This window comes from Camelus dromedarius, chromosome 7 (assembly GCF_036321535.1).
Source record: "Camelus dromedarius isolate mCamDro1 chromosome 7, mCamDro1.pat, whole genome shotgun sequence".
In the NCBI taxonomy this organism is placed as follows: domain Eukaryota; kingdom Metazoa; phylum Chordata; class Mammalia; order Artiodactyla; family Camelidae; genus Camelus; species Camelus dromedarius.
The window spans coordinates 60,620,576-60,640,498 of NC_087442.1; the positions used below are offsets into that span (position 1 = coordinate 60,620,576).

The 19,923-nt window shown below is 37.9% G+C and overlaps 1 protein-coding gene across 8 annotated transcripts in view; it reads right to left on the reverse strand.

The window, feature by feature from the left end:
* The window catches only part of PPP1R9A (protein phosphatase 1 regulatory subunit 9A), a 260,990-nt gene extending 241,885 nt beyond the window's left edge, over positions 1 to 19,105 (reverse strand). For 5 of the 8 annotated variants that reach the window (XM_064487560.1, XM_010979657.3, XM_010979656.3 and 2 more), the window contains exons 1-2: positions 18,983 to 19,043; positions 15,180 to 16,791 (exon numbers count right to left, since the gene is read on the reverse strand). In XM_064487560.1, the coding sequence (XP_064343630.1) occupies positions 15,180 to 16,571 (1,392 nt within the window). In that variant the 5' untranslated portion in view covers positions 16,572 to 16,791; positions 18,983 to 19,043. Of the gene's footprint in view, positions 1 to 15,179; positions 16,792 to 18,087; positions 18,282 to 18,545; positions 18,599 to 18,982 lie in introns of those variants that run through there. The other 3 variants (XM_064487558.1, XM_064487559.1, XM_064487561.1) reach the window with 3 other exon arrangements.
* Between the last annotated feature and the right edge of the window lie 818 nt (positions 19,106 to 19,923).

Here is a 19,923-nt window from a genome sequence, read left to right on the forward strand (position 1 = left end):
TTAGAAATGTACATAACCACTCGTAGTTAGCTTACAACTCAATGTGGCAGGATGATGAGGAGGGCACTCTAAAGAACAGTCTTCAAGCCAGAATCATTTAGATGGGCATCAGTCAGTACGTTTTATCCAGCAAATGGAAAACATCAGCTAACCCAACAAGTTGGTTAAACAGAAGTTGATTGAAAGCTTCTAAGATAATGTTTACTGAAAGAACATAGGGACTGAAAGAGAAAGCATGGAGAATTGATGTATTTCCTACAACCTTCCATAACCACTCATAGGACAGAGGCACCACAGCAAAATGATGAGGTCATCTATCCCTTAAAGTTCTTCAGTGTTCTTCAACTTCCCATTGTTTGTATTTAATTTCCAACACCTTAGTATACAAATACTACCTGCCTCCATTCTTACACTACAAACACACACACACACACACACACACCCCTACTGTTCCTCCAGTTGTTCTGATTTATTTGCAGTTATCTCAAACATGCTTTTCCTTGGACTTAAGATGTCCAACTTCCCTACCCAATTAATTGTTAGTCATCTTTAAAGTGTCAACTATCACTTCCTCTAAAAGCTCTCCCTTATGATTCCCCTCCTCCCAAAGAAGGTAGACATCCTTGTCCAGGAGCACCTCTGCACCCTGTTATAGGCAGGCGACTTTGTGTACTGGTTTCCTTGGGTCAGTCCTAGGTTATGCTTGTTGTCTCAGCATAAGTACTGACAGCACTCATTTCAATATTAAAAGTGTCATTTTGACAATAAACTGTATGGTTACCCTAGGCATTGTACAATACAAAGAAGACTAAGCAACGGTCTATGCTCTTTAAAAAAAAACACACACATTCAAACTATATTTTCTCAAATATGTGTAATGGTTATTCACCCCTTTTTTATTCTGAAAGGAGTCACATTTTGGACAATAAATACATGGTTGTCTTCTGTATATACCTAGATCACAGCACTTCTCATATTATTTTATAAATGTTTTCTTGTCTATCTCCTTCACAAGACTATAAATGCATTGAGGAGCAAGAAGTTGTCTTACTTATCTTAATATCCACACAGCAGAGCCCAAAACGCAACACATATTAAGTATATTCAATAATGTTTGTTATCAATCAATTCAGAACACAATGCTTCTCTAAATGGCTGCAGCACAGACATTTATAAATAGCTAAATAATAAGTGACTTACTAACCTTGACTAATGCCTGTATAGTAATTACATGCTACAATGTACAATGTACACATTGTAACATACTATCACTAACTATAACTATATAATCTACTATGTAAGTAGAATGTTACATCAGATTAATCTCAAAACAAAAAATATCACCAGTAGTAACATTACATTTGACATATTTGCTCAATTCATTCACACAACATGATGAACTTTCATATTATCAGATATTTGTAACAACATCACTAACGTTTAAAGGTAATGCTTATAGAACACATTTTTGTATCTCCAGAAATGCACATGAACCCCCCAAAACAGTTATTGTATCTTTATTTAAAAAGAAAAATACAGAAAACAGCTTAATAATTCTCTTCCTTAGAGAGCCATAAAAAGCTATTTCTGCCTGGGGAAAATGATATACATTTTGTACATAAACAAATTTACATGAACAAGCAAAGTCATTTCATATTTTAGCCTAATAACAACTGTCAGACATCTTCCACATAATATAATTCATAAAGAAAACATGCATGCAACATAAGGACAAAAAAATATGATTTGAAGACACTGGATTATTTGTTCCTAAGCAATTTATTACTAACTACTTAAAAGCACTGAGAAAAATAGAAAACTGCTCTCTGGATAAACAAGTCATACTTAGCAAGAGCCTGATCAAAGAATGAGACAACTGACTACCAAAATAGTTGTAAAATTATGATTTAGATCTAGAATTAAACCCAAGGACATTTCTAAAATCAGTATCAAGGGGGTGAGGGTAGAAGTGATCCAAAAAGGTAACTCCTCTCTAATCACTAAAAAGAATGAAAGAAACATTTTAACAAATAAGTCAGGAAATAAAAGGTGGGGAAGAGACTAAATTGTAAGAAATAATTCAATTGCCTTCTTTAATTAAATTTTCAATAATTTTCACGTAAGAATACAAATACATTCACATATTCAACTTACTAAAGTTGAGGCAAATTACTGCAATTTTTAAGTAAGTAGCATTACAACTTTCATATGGAGACTCAATTTTTATATTATCTTGCAACTAATTACAAGCTTGGGCGATCACTGAAAGCAGAAATAAAGTTATAGCAAAATGATTACTCCCCCTCTTCAACCCTCACAGCCATATCTCATGCAACCATACTTTAATGACTGCTTCTGGTTACTTATAAACTGCAATATCTTACTGGGCAATAGACTGAGATTCCCTAAATGAAAGAGAGCACAACAGCTTCAGCAAGCCAGAACAGGGGAAAAGTTCACAATCAGAAAAGTTCACAATCTGTAATGGAATCGCTCAGCTTTCATTTATAACTGCTAACTTAAAGGATTTTACCTATAAATAAATTATACAATCATTAAACACGTACAAATATTAGCCCATCATCCCAATTTAGACCCTCAGATGTGGGGAGAGTGAATAGGGAAAGGAGCACAGAAGAGGGACACCATAACACTGATCATGTGCCTACTATGTGCCAGGCATTGTGACAGTCCTGGAGACACAATCATAAAACAAAGTCCCTGCCTTCAAAGTTTAAACAAAGTTTCTTAAGAAGATCTTATGTCAGCAGGATCTGAATCCAGGTCTGATTTCAAACCATGGGATCTTTTCTTACTACTATTACTATTACTAAAACATACTGCCCCAAGAGGGAGAACCCCTTCAGCTGGTTTTCTGAGAATGACATGGGCAGAACAACAACTCCACTAAGATATGTAGGAAAACAGGATTTTTTCCCTGAAACAGCTTCAGAGGTTACAATCAAATAAGAAAACCTGAGTGTAATGGTTAATTTTATCTGTCAACTTGGCTGGGCCACAATGCCCAGATTCTTGGCCAAATGTTATTCTGGATGTTTCTGCAAGGGTTTTTTGAATGAGATTAGCATTTAAATCAGTGGACTTTGAGTAAAGCATATTACCCTCCATAATGTGGGTGGGCCTCATCCAATCAGTCAAAGGCCTGAACAGAACAAAGGACTAACTTCCCCTGAGCAAGAGAAATTCTCCAGCAGATGGCCTCTGAATTTGACTCAGTCTCCAGCCTGAGTCCTTTCCTAGGTCTCCAGCTCAACAGCTTTTGGACTTAAACTACAACATCCGTTCTTCCCTGGGTCTCCAGCTTGCCAGCCCACCCCGCACATCTTGACTTGCCAGCATCCATAATCATGTGAGCCAATTCCTTAAACACATCTTGGTATCTATCTTTCTCTCTCTCTCTCTCTCTCTCTCTCTCTCTCTCTCTCTCGATATCCATATCTACACACACATATCCTATTGGTTCTGTTTTTCTGGAGAACCCTAATATATTACCTAAACATTAAATATAAGACATGGAAAAAAGGCATCTTCAGAAGTATTTTATATCAGTATTTACAGCTTATTTCCACCATCCGCCCAGTGAGAGGGATCAACCCTACTCAGTCAATGATTCCTTTCTAGATTAAGGGTAAAAATTTCACAAAACAATAAGTGCCAAAACCATGTAACTTCAAACTAAAACTTGTAATTGCTCCTTCTGCAAATGGAGCAATCTCCTGAGAGCTCTCTAGTTCCTTAAACATATTACTCACAGCACTCATTATTCAGAGTAGGAACCGACAATATAAAAATTCCACAAGCATCTCAGTCCCCAGTGGAAAAACACAAGTCACATCTCAAACTTGGTTGGGTACATAATAATGTTGCCTTTTTTCCTTTAAATAATCCTTATGATTATGTATGATCACCTATGTAGTACTATTATAAACTCAGTATTCAATAAAATACAAATAGAATGCACTAGGCATATTGTAGTAAGGTTTAAGTATACCTAATGAAAAATGATAATGCAGCAACATATTATACAGTAAGGGAATTTAAAGGACTTCACCAGAGCTTATAAAATGCTAAAATTGCTTAAAACTGTAGGATTTATCAATTATCTAATTAAGCCAAAAGCAACACTTTAAACTTCTAATTTCAGAAAACTCTGCCACCCAACAAAAAAATATTTTTTCATCATTTATATACTCCAGCATTATCTGCCAAAGCTTTTCATAGATGCAGCACTATCCAATGCATGAGAGGAACTGACCTTTTGACTCTAACTAAAAATATTATACATTACCATATACTCTAATCATACATCAAATGAATCTCTTTTCAGCTAAAACTTTTGTTCAGAAGAACAACAGGAAGCTACTGGTGTTTTAGAACAGGAAACATATTCAAAAGGATGCTGTGGAGGCCTACAATGCAAAAATCCCATTTTTAACTGAGTGCTTGCAAGTGTTTTCCTAGGATTATACATATAGGCAAGATACTAAACTTGACATCTATACTCTCAGCTTCTGAAAGACAGAGCCTATTGAGGTTCAGTAATTTAACAGATCCAAAAGAAAGACATGATCTCACATGGGAGAACTGTTAGGCTTTCTTTAAACAAATATTTATTATTTTTAGTAAGACCACTCATTAAAATATTTTTCACTTCAAATCCAGAGTACATGCCCAGTTTTTAAAAGTACATTTTAAGTAACACATTAGGATATCACACATATAACAGCAACTCAAGGAAAATATCTAATACCCATGCTAAAGTATTATTATCATAATTTAAAATTCATTAGAAAGTCTTCCCCCGCATAATACCTGCAAGCTCAGCCACAAATACAGGATCAATTTTATCAAGGATTAAAAAGTATGCACTTAACAAATTCAACTGTCAAAAGTTCACCCATTTTCTTAAAACAACACCTTTTTTAGTATTCCATAAATTTATACTCCAAAATATTTTTCTGTGCCATACTGACCTCCAAAGAAAACTACATTAAAAATTAATTATTAGAATCTGAGCAGTATTTTAAAAATGTTTTTGTCAACTTTAGAGTTGTCATTGCCAATTGTTTCAAATGTGTCCCTCATTTCTTTTTTCATATAATTAAAGTAATATATGCTCACTGTAGAAAATTTAGTAAATCTAGAAAATAAAAATAACTTTGACAAACATCACCTTTATTCTCTGCATCCAGTAATTACCAGGGTTAACATTTTGCTATATGCACTTTCAATTTTTGTTCTAGGTGCAAAATACACATACTTTAAAAACCAAACTTGTGACAAAAAAATGCATATATTTAACCAGTCTTTTAACCCTACAGTATATAGTAAATATTTCTCATCTTTAAAAATTTTAGAAAACATGATTTATAAAAGCTTTATCTTATTACACTATAGGTGTACATATATATCATAATGAATTTAACCATTTCCCTATTATTGAATATGTCAGTTCTTGCAATTTTCTACCAAGACAAGTAACTCCTTACTGACAATCATTGACCAAAAAAAGCAATAAACACTCAGAATTCATATCCAAAAAATGCCTGAACACATGAAAACATTCAACCATACCAATAAATCAACATAATACATAGAAATTATGAGAGAACTAACAAACTGAAAACTATAAGGCATACAAATAATACATGCTAGTACAGGGACTGTGAGACAACCATTCAAATGCAGTGCCAATTATAAACTAATAACATATTTCTGAATACTAATTCAGTGTGTATGTATCAAGAGCTTTAAAATATCTTAGCCAATTACTTTATTTTAGGAATCTATTCTAAATAATCATAGCTAATTCTAGATGTTGACCAAAAAAACTATACATAGGGTTAATTCCCTTTTTATGTTACTTTAGTTACACACATGTATCAAAAGTCAATGAAGATCTGATTTATATTATTATCATTCTTGTATTCTGCTTTTTCTATTGTATAAAAGATTTTCATTTCTGGTCCAATTTTTATTTTTCATAAGACTTGTTTGTGTGATGTTTTAATGTTTAGTGCTCAATCTTAAATTTTCTAAGAGGAAACTGGTGCTCAGGCATTCATATATTACAACTGATGCACAACTTAAATTACTACATTTTATTATTCTACCTACAGAATAAACTTTTAAAAATAATCACATTTTATGTATTAGTGCACAAGATGATAGTCAAACACCCTGTTATAAATTTTGCACTTCCTCTGCGGAATAGGTTCTTTCCTTTTAACTTTTATTGAAGTATAGTTCATTTACAATATTATATTAGTTTCACATGGACAAAATAGTGATTCAATATTTTTGTAGATTGTACTCCATTTAAATTTATTGTAAAATAATGGTTATATTTCTCTATGTTGTACAATATATCCTCATTGCTTATTTACTTTATACATAGTAGTTTTATCTGTAGGAATAGGTTCTTTTAAAAAAACTTGTATTAGTTCATTCATAATGAAAAGTGTGAATTTATATTTTTATATTCCTTTATGAAACAACTTTGCACATCCATATTATCCAAAACAAGTGCTTAGTAAAAGAACCCATCAATACAGCACTGATCCACAAGTGATCTTAAAAATCAACCAATAAACCTGTTTTTCTCTCTCCTCTATTGAGGTCCCTTACAGTGGAAGGAAGACTCTTCAAAAGCCTGAATAGGCATCTCTGACCCTGAGTTCTATTTAAAATCGTCGTATCAAGATTAGACAAATTTTCCATTATGAGTATATCCTCCATGAAGCTCTATCCTGCGTATTTTTCTGAAAGAAGAGAAGAAGCAATTTTTGGAGGAGACATCTGAAGTGAATGAAGGAGAAGGTCCGCCTCACTGGATGGTGACATACACAAGGCACACAGCCATGCAGTTTCTCAGGGCCGTGCCAATCCAGGAGTATTAAGGGAGAAACACCAACACCTACCTACTCTGGAAGCCCCTCACCTGGTCACGCCCCAGGGAGCCTCCGTGGTCATGACTCTTTTTGTCCTTCTGACCCTTGTCAACCACTATGTGTCCCAACCTAGCCCAATGTATTTCAGCCGGCATAGAAAATAATTTGGAAGATTAGCTTTCACTGGAATAAAACTCATTTGTTATCTGACTCAATAAGGAGAGAAAGAGACTAACATGTCAATGAACCGTTTCATTTAAAGCCACTTTTCTTCACACATAAATATATGAATAGTTTACAAATGCTTTTTAAAATCCCTCTGAAATAAACTAAATGAGAACAAAACTTTGCTTCTCCTAAAATATAAAATTTCAAAATATCTTCATACTCTGCCTATTTCATTGTCCTTCTTGTACGGATGGGTGTATGAGAAAGAGAGAGCAAGTTAGGCTAAAAAATTAGGAAATGTGCAAAAAATTATCAATATCTCAATCATGCTGAACTGTACTGTGAAGCTATTTCCAGAACAAAAGTGAGTGAAGCAATTAATATGTCAGCAACTATATTACAAAACATTTCTTTCTTTATTCTTAGGTTCCTCAGCAAGATGTTTTAATATATAGTTCAAGCCATACTTTCAAAAGTCAAGTTGCTGTAAAAAGCCACTCTATCAAAATGTATTCCCTTGTATTTAATATTTTAATCATCTTCAAATTTTTACTATAATCTACAGCATAAATAACATTCCCAAGAGCATTTTAATATAATTTCTTCATTTTGATATTTCAACAAAAAATGTTCAAATTTTTCCCTTTGAAATAAATAGCACAAGTATTTATGATGATATTGTACAAATGTTTCAGAGATAATCAGAGAATCACAGGTTAAAGCTGAGAAGGAATATTATTGATAAATTACAAGTAAGATAGCCTCAATTACAAATAAGAAAACCAAAGAAGAGGCAGATGTGTCCAAGTTTACAGAATATTAACTAACTCTTGGTGTCACTTTCATTACCAGTCAATAATATTTAATTGTAAAATATAAACTATGCTTTAGCGGACAATGTGCAATAAATTTTAAAAGTGCCTGCCCCGAATCACTTGTCTCATAGATGGTTATAGTATAGATACAGCAAGTATGGCATATGAAATCTATACTGAAATATTGAAGGAGAAGGAGAATTTTTAAAGAGCGAAGTTTGTCCATGAACAACTCCAAACATAAAATAATGAAAATGATGATATAAGAACAGAAGGATGGAAATAAGCATCAGATCATTAAGAAAACGACAAGGGTCTCCTCATGTTAGAAAAGACCAATGCCAAGTTGAAAATCAGCATCAGCGCTATTGTGCCTCTAAAGACAACCTGCTCAAGTAATCACTTAGCTTCATCGACAGCAATTTCAGATTTCATGAAGTGTAGTCTCCCAAGCAAGAAAGTGATTCTGACCATCCTCTTTGCTGCACACACTATTCTTCCTCCGTTAACAAATATCCTCATCCCTTCCTGGATCCTGCTGTTGCCTCAGCTTCCTGTCTTATTTCTCTCCATGAAATCACATTCACGAGTGGGCAGCATTTGTTACCCCCACGTCTTGCCACGTCATCTTGAGACCAGGTCACCATCCGAAAGTTTTTCCCTTGCTCTCTAGATCTTCCTGTAGTCTGCTGTCCTCATGGTATCTTAATTTTTACGTATCTCAAGCCACACTCATTACGTCTTCTACATTCCTTTTAAAAAGCATGCCCTGATCCCATTTATATGAAATGCCCAGAAGAGGCAAATCCATACAGACATAAAGTAGATTAGTGTTTGTCAAAGGATGTGGGAAGAAGGGGAATTGAGAGTGACTGCTAACAGGCAATTTCTTTCTAGGGTGATGGAAATACTCTAGAATTAGATAATAGTGTCCATTGCAGAACATTGTGAATATACTCCAAACCACTGAATTGTACACTGTAGATGGTGAATTTTACATTATCTGAAGTTTATCTCAATAAAAAATTCCAAATTAAAAACAAATGTAAATAAGCAAATACGTGAGTGCACAGGCGTGCACACATCTGCATGCACGCACACACATACAGCATGTCCCTCCTTCTAATTTTCCTTTTGCCTTCAAAATAATAAACTCCCCATAAGTGGAATTATTCAAGCAGAAGCTGAATGATCATCTGTCAGCAATATGCTATTGAAGGGCTAACTGCAGTGAGTGGGAAATTACACTAGATTACCTTTAAGTATTTTTCATCTTTAAATTTCTATGTCACAAACCAAGATGAAGAGATTAGAACCAGGGGAAATTTTTTAAAGTGACCAGAAAGAAAAAATATGAAGCATTGCTTGAAAAGTTTTCTATTCAAAATGAAAACTGTAGAATATAATGAAGCAAAAGAATAAAAATGAAATAGATCCAAAAAGGAAGAGCATAAAAAATTAAGAAAAAACACTAAGTAAATTAGCCAGCAGCACAAAAACCAAGAAATGATATTCAGAGGTTAACAGAACAATATTTGTTTTATTTATACAGAATTTATCCTATATCTAATTGTATTTTTCTACAGAAATTCTAAAGTGTTTTTTTCTTTTGAGTGGTAAAGAAGTAATATGTTAGGAAAAATTACATGATGCAGATGAGATTTAAGTCAAATTACTGCTGATGGGTATGTGATAGGGTTAACAAAGTAAACAGTGGATGGATAACATAATAGAAAGTTATTTTCCCCAAAATTCAGCCTCTTGTTTTTAAAGTCAATTACCCCCAACAACTAGCATCCTTTGTAAGAAAATTTAGAGAGGAATGAAAAAATATTGTTGATAGTACAAAAAGCAAGAAATTTTAAATCTTTATACTACAAATAAATGCCAGCAAACATCTGTAATGGTCTGCTATAGAAAGGAATCCCTTTTAAATACTAAATGACCAATGTTCGGTGAAAAAGATAGAGGTATTACTATACACACATTTGATTTTACACAGTATATTAAAATATTTGACATATTTATCTGGTTATGAACTGTAATTTATAAAACATCAAATTTTAAAAGGAAGTTCAGTTTAAATGCTATGACATCAAAGTTACCCAAATAAAAACAAGCTAAGTAAGATGACAATTCTTATATTCTCTCGAGAAGTTTTTAAATTTAGGCTTCCAAAAGAAGGAGAGAAATGAAATTCCTGAAACTACCAAGAGCTTTCTCCTCTCATCCTTTTATAATTACAAATGTAGACCACACAGAAAGTCTAGGATATGACTTTTTAATGACACAAGCTCCTTGTGAATTTAGGAATCATAATCCATTTTGGAATCCAGAAACAGAGCAATTCATGCACTTTACAAGTTGTCACCTGTTTCATCTTCAGAGAATATTATTCCACACAACCAGCTACAGCAGACCCATCTGTAAAGCAAATTTGTTAAATGAGCTTCCCCAACATTTTGTGGCCAGCTCCTTTCAGAAGCCAGACTATTCTTCAAAATCATATTTCAAATAGTGGACTGCTACCCAGCAGCATCAGCACCAATTTGAAAGCTGTTAGAAATGCAAAATCTCACCCAGACTCACTGTTTTGTGAGTTTGCTGTATTATTTGAGAACCTCAAAATCTGTTAGGTCAAGAAATAAATCGATTGGATGAAACTCTAAGAAGTGACAATCATTGATGGTAAATAAATAAGCTAATACTCAGAGACTTAACTAAGTAAAGATAATGAGAGCTTTTAAAACCAAGACAAAAATTCATAAGATATGTTAAAAAAAATAGGTGAGTAACCTGTAAGACATTCCAAAATTGAAAATATGATGAAATAAGAAGTCTACTTGTAGATAGAAAGGGATAGAAAGCCCAAGTCATTATCGTGCCATCTCTGGACTGACAGCTATGTCATCTCCACATCAGCCACCCACTGAGGACACCCAGTATGATCCTCTTCTGGACCCACAGGTGCTCTACCCCAGAAACGCAAACAACACTCATGGCTGATCGGCAGGCAAACTGGTAAAGCTACCGCTGTACCAAGTATACTTGTCTCTGCTCTCCTCAACACGGCACTTATGTATCTTTAGCCCAGGCGTCATTAGTCTGTGGAGTTCCTGCTAAAATCTCAACTCTAGTCCTCATAATCACATCATCAATGGGAAAGGCTGGTGTGAGAGAGAGAGGTGCAGGACACATGAATATTGCGGACCCAGGACTCAGGTAGTGTGCTCCTTCCTTCCAACCTTGTTTGTACCTTAAGTATGTTAACTTACCCCAAACCCCCACCACGGCTTTCTTCTTGCTTCTGGCTGTGTGTTTTAAGCTGATTTGATAAAACCTTTGATTCAAGCATTTTAATTTGGTTGCTGGGCTTGTCTATTCCATACCTCTGGGATAGCTGGCAGTGTACTTGGAGGCTAACCATTACATCAAGGTAATTTCCCACAAAACACCTACTGAATCAGAAATATGCATTTTAAAAGATCCCCAACTGATTCATATGCAAATCTAAGTTTAGAAGCAGGACTGTTAGAAAGGGAAAGCTGCACAAAGACAGAAATTTGGATCTCGGAATGCCATCCTGAATAAAAGGCTTCATGTATCCCCAGACAACAACTCAGGGCCCCAAAAGAGGGAGCAAATACTAAGGGACCCATTTTCAACAACTATCGTGTAAGGCTTAGAGAAGCACTGCTGCCCTTGGTGGCTCACCTTTGAAACCTAGCTCTGTAAAGCTCCACACAACTTGAAAAAACACTCCAGCATGATGTATCTCGACATTAACCCTGCAATCTCATCTTGCTGGGAAATAGGAAAATACCCTTTTTCAGATATGCAGTGTTTCAAGAACACCAATCCAAGGGACATAAGGGTACCAGAAACAGAGAAAGGTAATGACTTCCTCAACAAGGTAGCCATGATGATCTCAGAAAGATCACCCAAGATCAGAGTTGAGCAGAACCACTTAAAAAGTGACCTTAATGGGTTATACATGTCCCACCCACCACGGGCTGCTGACTTGATCAGCTCCAGTCATTTTATGTATTTATTACGTTTACATTGTTCCTGACACATAGTAAGGACTCAGTAAATATTCTGACTCAATAGAGAAAATAATTTTAAATGTCACCCTTTCTATCTTTGATTTATCTAAGACAAATTTAATTTGATCCCTTGGTTTTGAGAAATTCCTGAGACTGAAAGCATAAATCCCATCTCAAATTAGCATGCTTCACAATATGCACTCATTACATATCTTGAAGTTGGATTTTATATTTTCTATTATTAATTCCATTCTAATTTTCCATGACACTATGAAACACATTAACCAAATCTATTAGGAAACAATCTGACCATTTCTGAAAGTTACCAACAATCATATATAAAGAATATGCAGCGCAGGAAAGATCAGTTATTATTTTGATGTTTTTCTAGGTCCATATTTAACATTTTAGGGAAATAACTATTTAAAACATCTATAAAAGAACTGAAATAGAAACTGAAGACTTCAACACACACATGAAGATCATAAACAAGATCTAAAACACAGACCACAAGTGTTGAGAATATTTAATCTAGTGAAGAATAAGATGAGAATAACAGGAAAAGTAAAAGTCTAAAGATCAATTCTGTAAGGAATATGCTCCCTATTACTTCTGAAAGAGGGAACGTGTTTAAGCTTCAAAGGAAAAGATTTAGGTTTGGAATCATAACTTCTCATTCCATAAATAAATCCTCATAAAAAGAATAAGGAAACACATATAAGGAATGGCTGAGTGTATTCCCTTCCGAATGATCTATCAAATCCTGTTCACTCTGCGCAGCCAAGAATAGGTAAAGTACTCGTAGGACATCAGACACTTCAGCACAGGTTTTTACACTGTGTTTCATGGGTTTTAAATATCATGTGTTTAAGAACTGACAAGCTCACACAGGAAAGAGGTAACCTTATAGATTTTTGTGTCCCCTGCAGCTAACAGCATGAGAAGAGACACATGATAAGCCTTCAATAAACACTTACTGAACTTAATTATTACCACTCTCTGAGACAAAAATCTTAATTGGAGAATAATCTAAACACTATCATTACCACCATCACCAGTAGAAAAGTAGCTCTCAAAATTTCTAAGTGAATCCACTTACAAGTTAAACAATGGGAACAACAAAAAAGAGTAATTGTCTTATTCATTACAAAGGGCTAAGAATGAATCTTCTGTTTGCAAACTTAATTCACTCCAACTAGTACCGCTAACAGCCCACTAAAATACAGTGCATTATCTTTCACAAATTTGATGTTTGATCCATGTTCTTAATGAAATGTGTTAAACTTAAATGTATATAATCTATTTTTCTTTGCTATATGAAATACTCTACTATGTGAAAATTAAGAGGCAAAATGTTTATTGTTATAAGCAATGGTAGGAAAAAAGTCACTTGAATTTCAAAATATCATACCCCAAAACCTGATTTGTTCACATATGAACATCCACATTTCAAAGATAAATCCTTTAAAATCCATTAAACCTATTACTGTGCAGTTATGTTTTGTGCAGCACAGAACCCAAATACAAGGCTGATGGCCCATTTGGTTGAGTGAGTAGTGTTCTACTTGATAAATTTTCATAAGCTGCTATCCCCCATTAGGGAGTCAGTCACTGGTTTTAACAAACTCCTTGAAGAGTTCATTTCAGTTATTCCTGCCTTGCTAGATGTGTAACAATTTAATCTAATTGCTTTCTTCCTAAGGGTAAAAAGATGATGCTCGAACGAACGGGAGCACTTGCAAATGGGACATGAATGGTGAAATTTAGAAATTTAGGAACTCGCTGGACAGGCCTGAGAGAAAGGCACCTCTAAAGAGAGTGCCTACTATTAGGGGGTAGGGAGGAGAATAACAAAGGAGGGTGGGAAACAGCAGCAGAGAAACCTAGCTTACTTAGAAACCAGATTCACGTCTCTAGTAGTTACTTTAAACGTAGTTTAACTTGACAAGGCCCGTTCTGACCCAGGGCTTTTCCTTTACCCTAACGAAAGGACAGTTTGCTTGTTAACACCTGTAAATAATTTCATAGATTATGGCTTTATCTCAAAGAAGGATTTCATGATTAAAGCAAGGTCTTATTTCTATTTGCTCTGTAAATTATTTATCTTACAGCCTTATTTGAAAGTTTTATAAGATGGCAATAACAAGAAACGGTCACTTTAGATTTTAAGGAGAAAATTTAAGAAGATATCACATCAAATTCCAAATCTATCATATACACACACTGTGTAAGCTAGAAGCCCCTCAAAAGGAGTTTCAAACTACATATTCTGCCATCACAACCCTCCAGATTCCCCTAGGAGGGCATGCCAGAATCTTGGGACAGAGCCTGTGCGCAAGCACACTGTGAAAAAGCACTCCAGGAGATTCTGATACTCAACCAAACACCTCCTGCCCCATTGCCATTACCAGCTAATAACGTTTCACCACCCGCTGTGGATGTACTTTGTGCTATTCCTCTATTCCAAATGTTAACTAAGTGAAGTCATTAGAACAGAGCATCTGAATTCAATTGGCATTTATCCAGTTTTTAAGGGGTAAAAATAAATCCATGAATGGCAAATCAATTTAACTTCCTTCCACACAATTTCATTTTAAAGATACAAAACAAATTCTGAACTCAAAGCTGTTTAGACTCATAGCTTTCCAATTAAAGTATTTAAGTCCGCTAATGTATTTCCATGAATCAAACATTCACTACCAAGAAGCAGTACAAAAAAAGAAGTTCCAACATTCTTTACAATTCACTTATACTTAAGTAAGGGATAACCCAAATTTTTAAGCAAGTAAATAAAGAATATTACTTCAAGGTTATCATAACTCTCCCTTTGTACATTATACCTCATATCCTACAGTATTTAGATTCAGATAATTTTATTATTTATGGGTAATTTTAGGTAAAACTAGTTAAAGGAGTAATTCCTCTTTGAACTAACACTCCTGGTTTTCAGTGTTCATGTTATTCATACTCCAATCCATTGGAATGTATCTCACAATCCCCAGGCTTCCTCAACTTAAATATTACTCAGCACTGGTTTATATATACAACTATAAAGCACATCAGTAAATATATGGCTCTCTCTCTCCAACTCCAAACTTTTAAAATCACCTGACAACAGATGTATACCAACAACCTTGAATTCTTTATAGTTGTTAAATCTATTCTGCATACAGTTAGGCCCAAACACTTTTTAAAAACTTAGAAAAAAATCTGAAAACAAACTTAGAAAACATACTTACCTTAATTGGAGCACTACTAAACTTAATTTTCCTATTTGCTGGGATGTCTTCTTCTTCTGGTAATCCAATGATTTCTGCGTATTCCATATCAGGTTGATAGTAGCTGTTTTCATCACTATCTTCCTGCTCATCCTGTTCAGTGCCTGTCTCTCCCCAGTCTGAATTATACCTGGATCTTACCCTATATACATTATAGTCACTGTGCATGTAAACATGGGAGCTCTCAAAATTGTTTGAATCTCCGGGTACTTCCTTTCCACAACTGAATCTACAAGCATCAGCTGAGGTAAAATCACCACCTGTAAGTTCTTTCTTCTGTTGCATTACTGCCTCGCTCCCCACCAAATTAGCTTCTGCGTCTTCTAAAGGTTCGTTTTGTGGTGAAGGGATTTCAGGCTCTGGCACTGCCTTGTTTTCAGCACAGGGTTCTTCAGGAGTGTCTTTGTCAATTCTGTCAGGAGTCTCCTGGTTAGATGTGGAGTCCTCGGCTTCCTTGCTCTGCTGTGCCTCTTCACTAGGCACGGAAGCCACAGAGGTACTCTTCGAAGCTACTTCTGGTACTGGAGTTGTATGACTCTTCTGAGCATCCTCTGCAGCATCATTGTGTTTGCTTGGAGGAGACCAAGAATTCGAATCCTTACGGTGCCCAAAGGTGTCAAGATTCGTAACAGTAACAGATGGTAAATTCAGGGGATAATGCCCAGTCACTGAGTAGTCGTTTTCAGCCTTCTCAGGAACGATGGCACTGGGGGAATCGGTGCTCTCAAATACTGCACTCAGTTGACTCACAGTTGGGGAGACAGCCTCTGTTCGGGAGCTAAGGCTGTCCAAGGAATCAGTACTGCCTCTGTTGGACTTGGAACCACCCCACTCATCCTGAGGTTCACTCCCTCCAGCTTTCTCTCTCTTTGGGGAATAGCGGTGGTTTTGTCCTGACTCGTGCACGCTTCTCTCAAACATCTTCCGAGTTTCTGTGAACTTAGAATATGAAGGGCCATCGTACATTGTGTCAAATCTACTAATTCGTTCTGAAACAGAGGACTCCAACTTAACAACCGAGCCGTCTGTTTTTTCCAGAAATTCTTTGGGCTTCATTCTTCTCTGAGGGGATGAAGGTCCACCTTTCCCCCTTGTTTTGGCAATGACTGTGGCATTCTCACTGGGCTCCATACCCATCTGCATAAATAGATTTTTAATTCTGTTGACATTGGAGCCGTATTTCCTCCCCCTGCTCTGCTGGGAGCCCTCACCTTCTTTTGTTTTTTGCTCCCCATCTGACTTGGGTTTGTCAAAGGTACTTTTCAGTGCCTGGAACTCAGTTCTATATGCGTTCCTGTGAGGAGAGGCACTTCTGAGAGTGGTACGTTCACCTGAAGACTCGGTTTTCAACATTTTTACTTCAGGAGTGAAAAGCCAATGTTCATAATGATCAGGAAAAAAACAAAAACAAAAAAACAGAACACCTCTCTTCTCTAATCACCAGTATGTGGTCAAGAAAAAGTACCTCTCAAATGGCATACTGTGTCAGTGATCCTCCCAACAGGTGTATTAGGAAATTATTCAGTCAAGAGTTACACAAAATGGCTTTTTCAAAGCAAGACTAGAGGTTCATCTGTAACAGAAAAGAATGAATTTCTGATTTCATTTACTTATTTGAATTTATGTTTAGTCAACTAATACACACTTTTCAAAGTGGCTTTGCCACAGGTCAAACAGAAGAAATTACTTATTGAAATTGGAATTTCAAAGCCAAGAATTTAAAACTTATAACTCTGATTGGTCTTTGGTAATAATTGTTTCAAACTTGAAAACTTGAGACTCTTACCAAAATCACACACATGCACACATACAAGTGACACATTTAAGTACGCTTGAAAGCAATACTTTAAGCCCAAGTTTTGGTTGGTTTTGTGAATGATCTTAAAAGAAACCAGCAGTTCCTAGATCTTTAAGAAATCATCAAACTGTCCAGAAAAAATGAAATTCATTTGGGATTCTCCACATCAGATAGAACTTATTTTTTCTGTACAAGTACAATTAAAAGTTTGGAACCTATGCTTACAAACTTCAAAACATGCCTACAGAGGCTTATTTCACTCTTTCTAGTCCAATATTCTCATCTACCGCATCCCCAAAGCAACACTACTTCAATTTCAGACCAAAACAAGCAGAATAAAGTTCTTAAATGGCAGTAAGTTTCACTCTCAGTTCAAAACCGTATCAAATATTTGGAAGTCTCCTAAGAGTGAATATTATTAACTCCAGAGTGGGATGTAGAGTATCATGGGAATAAATGTATGAGAATGTGACGATCAGAAAGTAAACAGACCATGAAACCTCTTTTCATTGCCCTGATTTGTTTATTATACTTGCCTCTAACTTACTACAAGCTCAAAACACAACGCCATGCATGCTTGCTGGTCCTCTCTAGCCCACAGCTGGATATTACATCAATATGCCAGCAATCAAATACTTCAAGATCCGCTGAGGAGCAGACAATGTAGTTCTAAAGATTTTTCATTTTGTTTTCGTTTTGTTTTGTTTTCTAATATTAGGCCGAACCCTATCACCCTCACGCACCATCCGATGAGGAAGCACACTTTCACTTAAGCCCTCTCCAAACTCGGCTCCTGGCCCAGCACGCATGCATGGCCCATGCAGACAAACAAGAAAGGCTTTAGAGTGTGGTGCCTGTTTTTTTTTTTTTTTTTTTTTTTGTCAAGCATCGACAATCTCCTTCTTACCCTGGCATTTGTTTAAGCCTTACACACCCTCCCCTCCCCCCTACACACACACCCCCACTCCCTCCCCCGCCAATTCGAACCCGCGGGGGCGGGGGCGGGGGCGATGCGGCCGCCGGGGGATTCAAAACCTGCCCTCACAAAAGACAAACATAAATAACACCAACTTGAGAGGCAGCCGATTCCCCAGCCTGGTTCGGGACGCAGTCCCTTGGCCCCGGGGCAGGGCCGGGAGAGCAGGTGACGCCAAGCGCTATGGTAGGAGGTCGCAGTCTAGCTTTGTGCCAAGAAGCACCTGAAGTCCTAACACATTGGCTGCGGCTCCCGGCGGCTGCCAGGCGGATCCCAGTGTGGCACGGGGAGAGCCGCGCTCCCCGACCACATTAAAAAAAGGAAAAGAAAAAAAATTACAGGGTAAATGCTAATAAATCCCTTTGTTTTTCCTCCCAGTGTGCCAGGAAACAATAGATCCCACAGATAATGCCTCCGTTCCTCAACCTATCGCTCCTCAACCGCAACCCACCCCCACCCCTAGCCTGCAACTCAGCCTTTGTACATCCCGATTTTTTTCCTCCTCATCTCCACCCTCCCCAACTCCTCGCCCCGCGCACAGCCTCCCCCTTACCCGAGAGGGAGCCGCCGCCGGCGGGGAGGGTCGGGCGGCCGCGGCTCCCACCCCCTCCTCTGAGGCGCCCCCCGCCCCACGGTGGCCGCGGCTCGGCGCCGGCCGGCTCGCTGCCCCTCCACCCGCTCCTCACGGCACAGCACCGAGGGCGGCTGCGGCGGCCGCTTCCACTCGCGCCGCGGCCCCTACGCGCGCCCGGCCGGCGGCGGGCGGCCCCGGGAGGCGCGCTGCGCTCCCCAACGCCATTGCGGGCGGGCGGCGGCCCGGGCCCCGGCGCGCTCGCATACTCAGCCGGCCCGGGGCGGGGGTGCCGGCCCGGGCAGGGGCTTTACCCACGTGCGGTCACCCGCGCCGGGCTGTCGGCCGGCCGCGGAGCCGGGCTGTCACTGGGGAGAGGCCGCGGGGGTGAGGAAGGCCTGGGGTAACAGGTGCCTCACCTCGGCTGATGGGATTAACTCTAGGGCCGCAGAGAGAGGGAGCCCGGCAGCAAAATCCCAGGAGAGGGAGAGAGAGGGAGCCTCTGGCGGCCAACGGAGGGCGAAAAGCACCGGCCCGAGGCGAGGCCGCCCCACCCCCTCCGCCGTGGGCGAGGGGCCTCTCAGGCCCCGGGCAAGGCCTGCCTTTCAAGCTGGGGTCTCTGTTCCGCGAGAACTGGGTTCCTGGGCTGCCCGCTGCTGGGACCGCGCAAAAGCCGCAGTTAACTTCATGACCCCATCCTAGCCTGGAAGGCCAACACCTAGGCCCAGATACAGTGTGGTTTCCGCTTAGGCCACTGAGCTCCACCTAACACCCGCCTTGACCGTAAGGCCCCACTGCTAAAAGGAAAGAGGTGAGGAAATCTAGCTTTCTTGTCAGGAAAGAGTTTTTCAGACCCCTCCTACCCCCACCCTTTTATAAATGCTCAGTACTCCCTCCCTCCCCCCATCAAACATACCTGAAGTGTTAGAGTCTTAGTGCAAAAAATATAAAAGGAATAATAACCGTCACGGTAGACCTTGAAACTAATCCTCACAAAACTACAGAGTAGACACTCTTAAAAGGGTAATTTTTCAAGAAGGTAAAAATACACTCTAGTAGAAATGTAAAATGAAGATGTGTCAAAAGTGTTATTTGACATCAATTAGGGAGGGAACGCCAAGACACTGCAACCCATCCAAATGAGAATGTGAAGAACAAACCTTCACGGAAAGTCAGAAAAGAGGCAAAACTGGTTAATATTCCATAAGGCACTAAAATATGTATTCAATTATTACCTATACAGGGCAGTGATCAACTGTACCTCTAAGGAACAAAAAATTTTGCCTATCTATAAATAAGAACCATTTACATTACCAAGTTACTATGGCTTATAAAGTAGTAAGAAGCCTAGTCAAAGGCA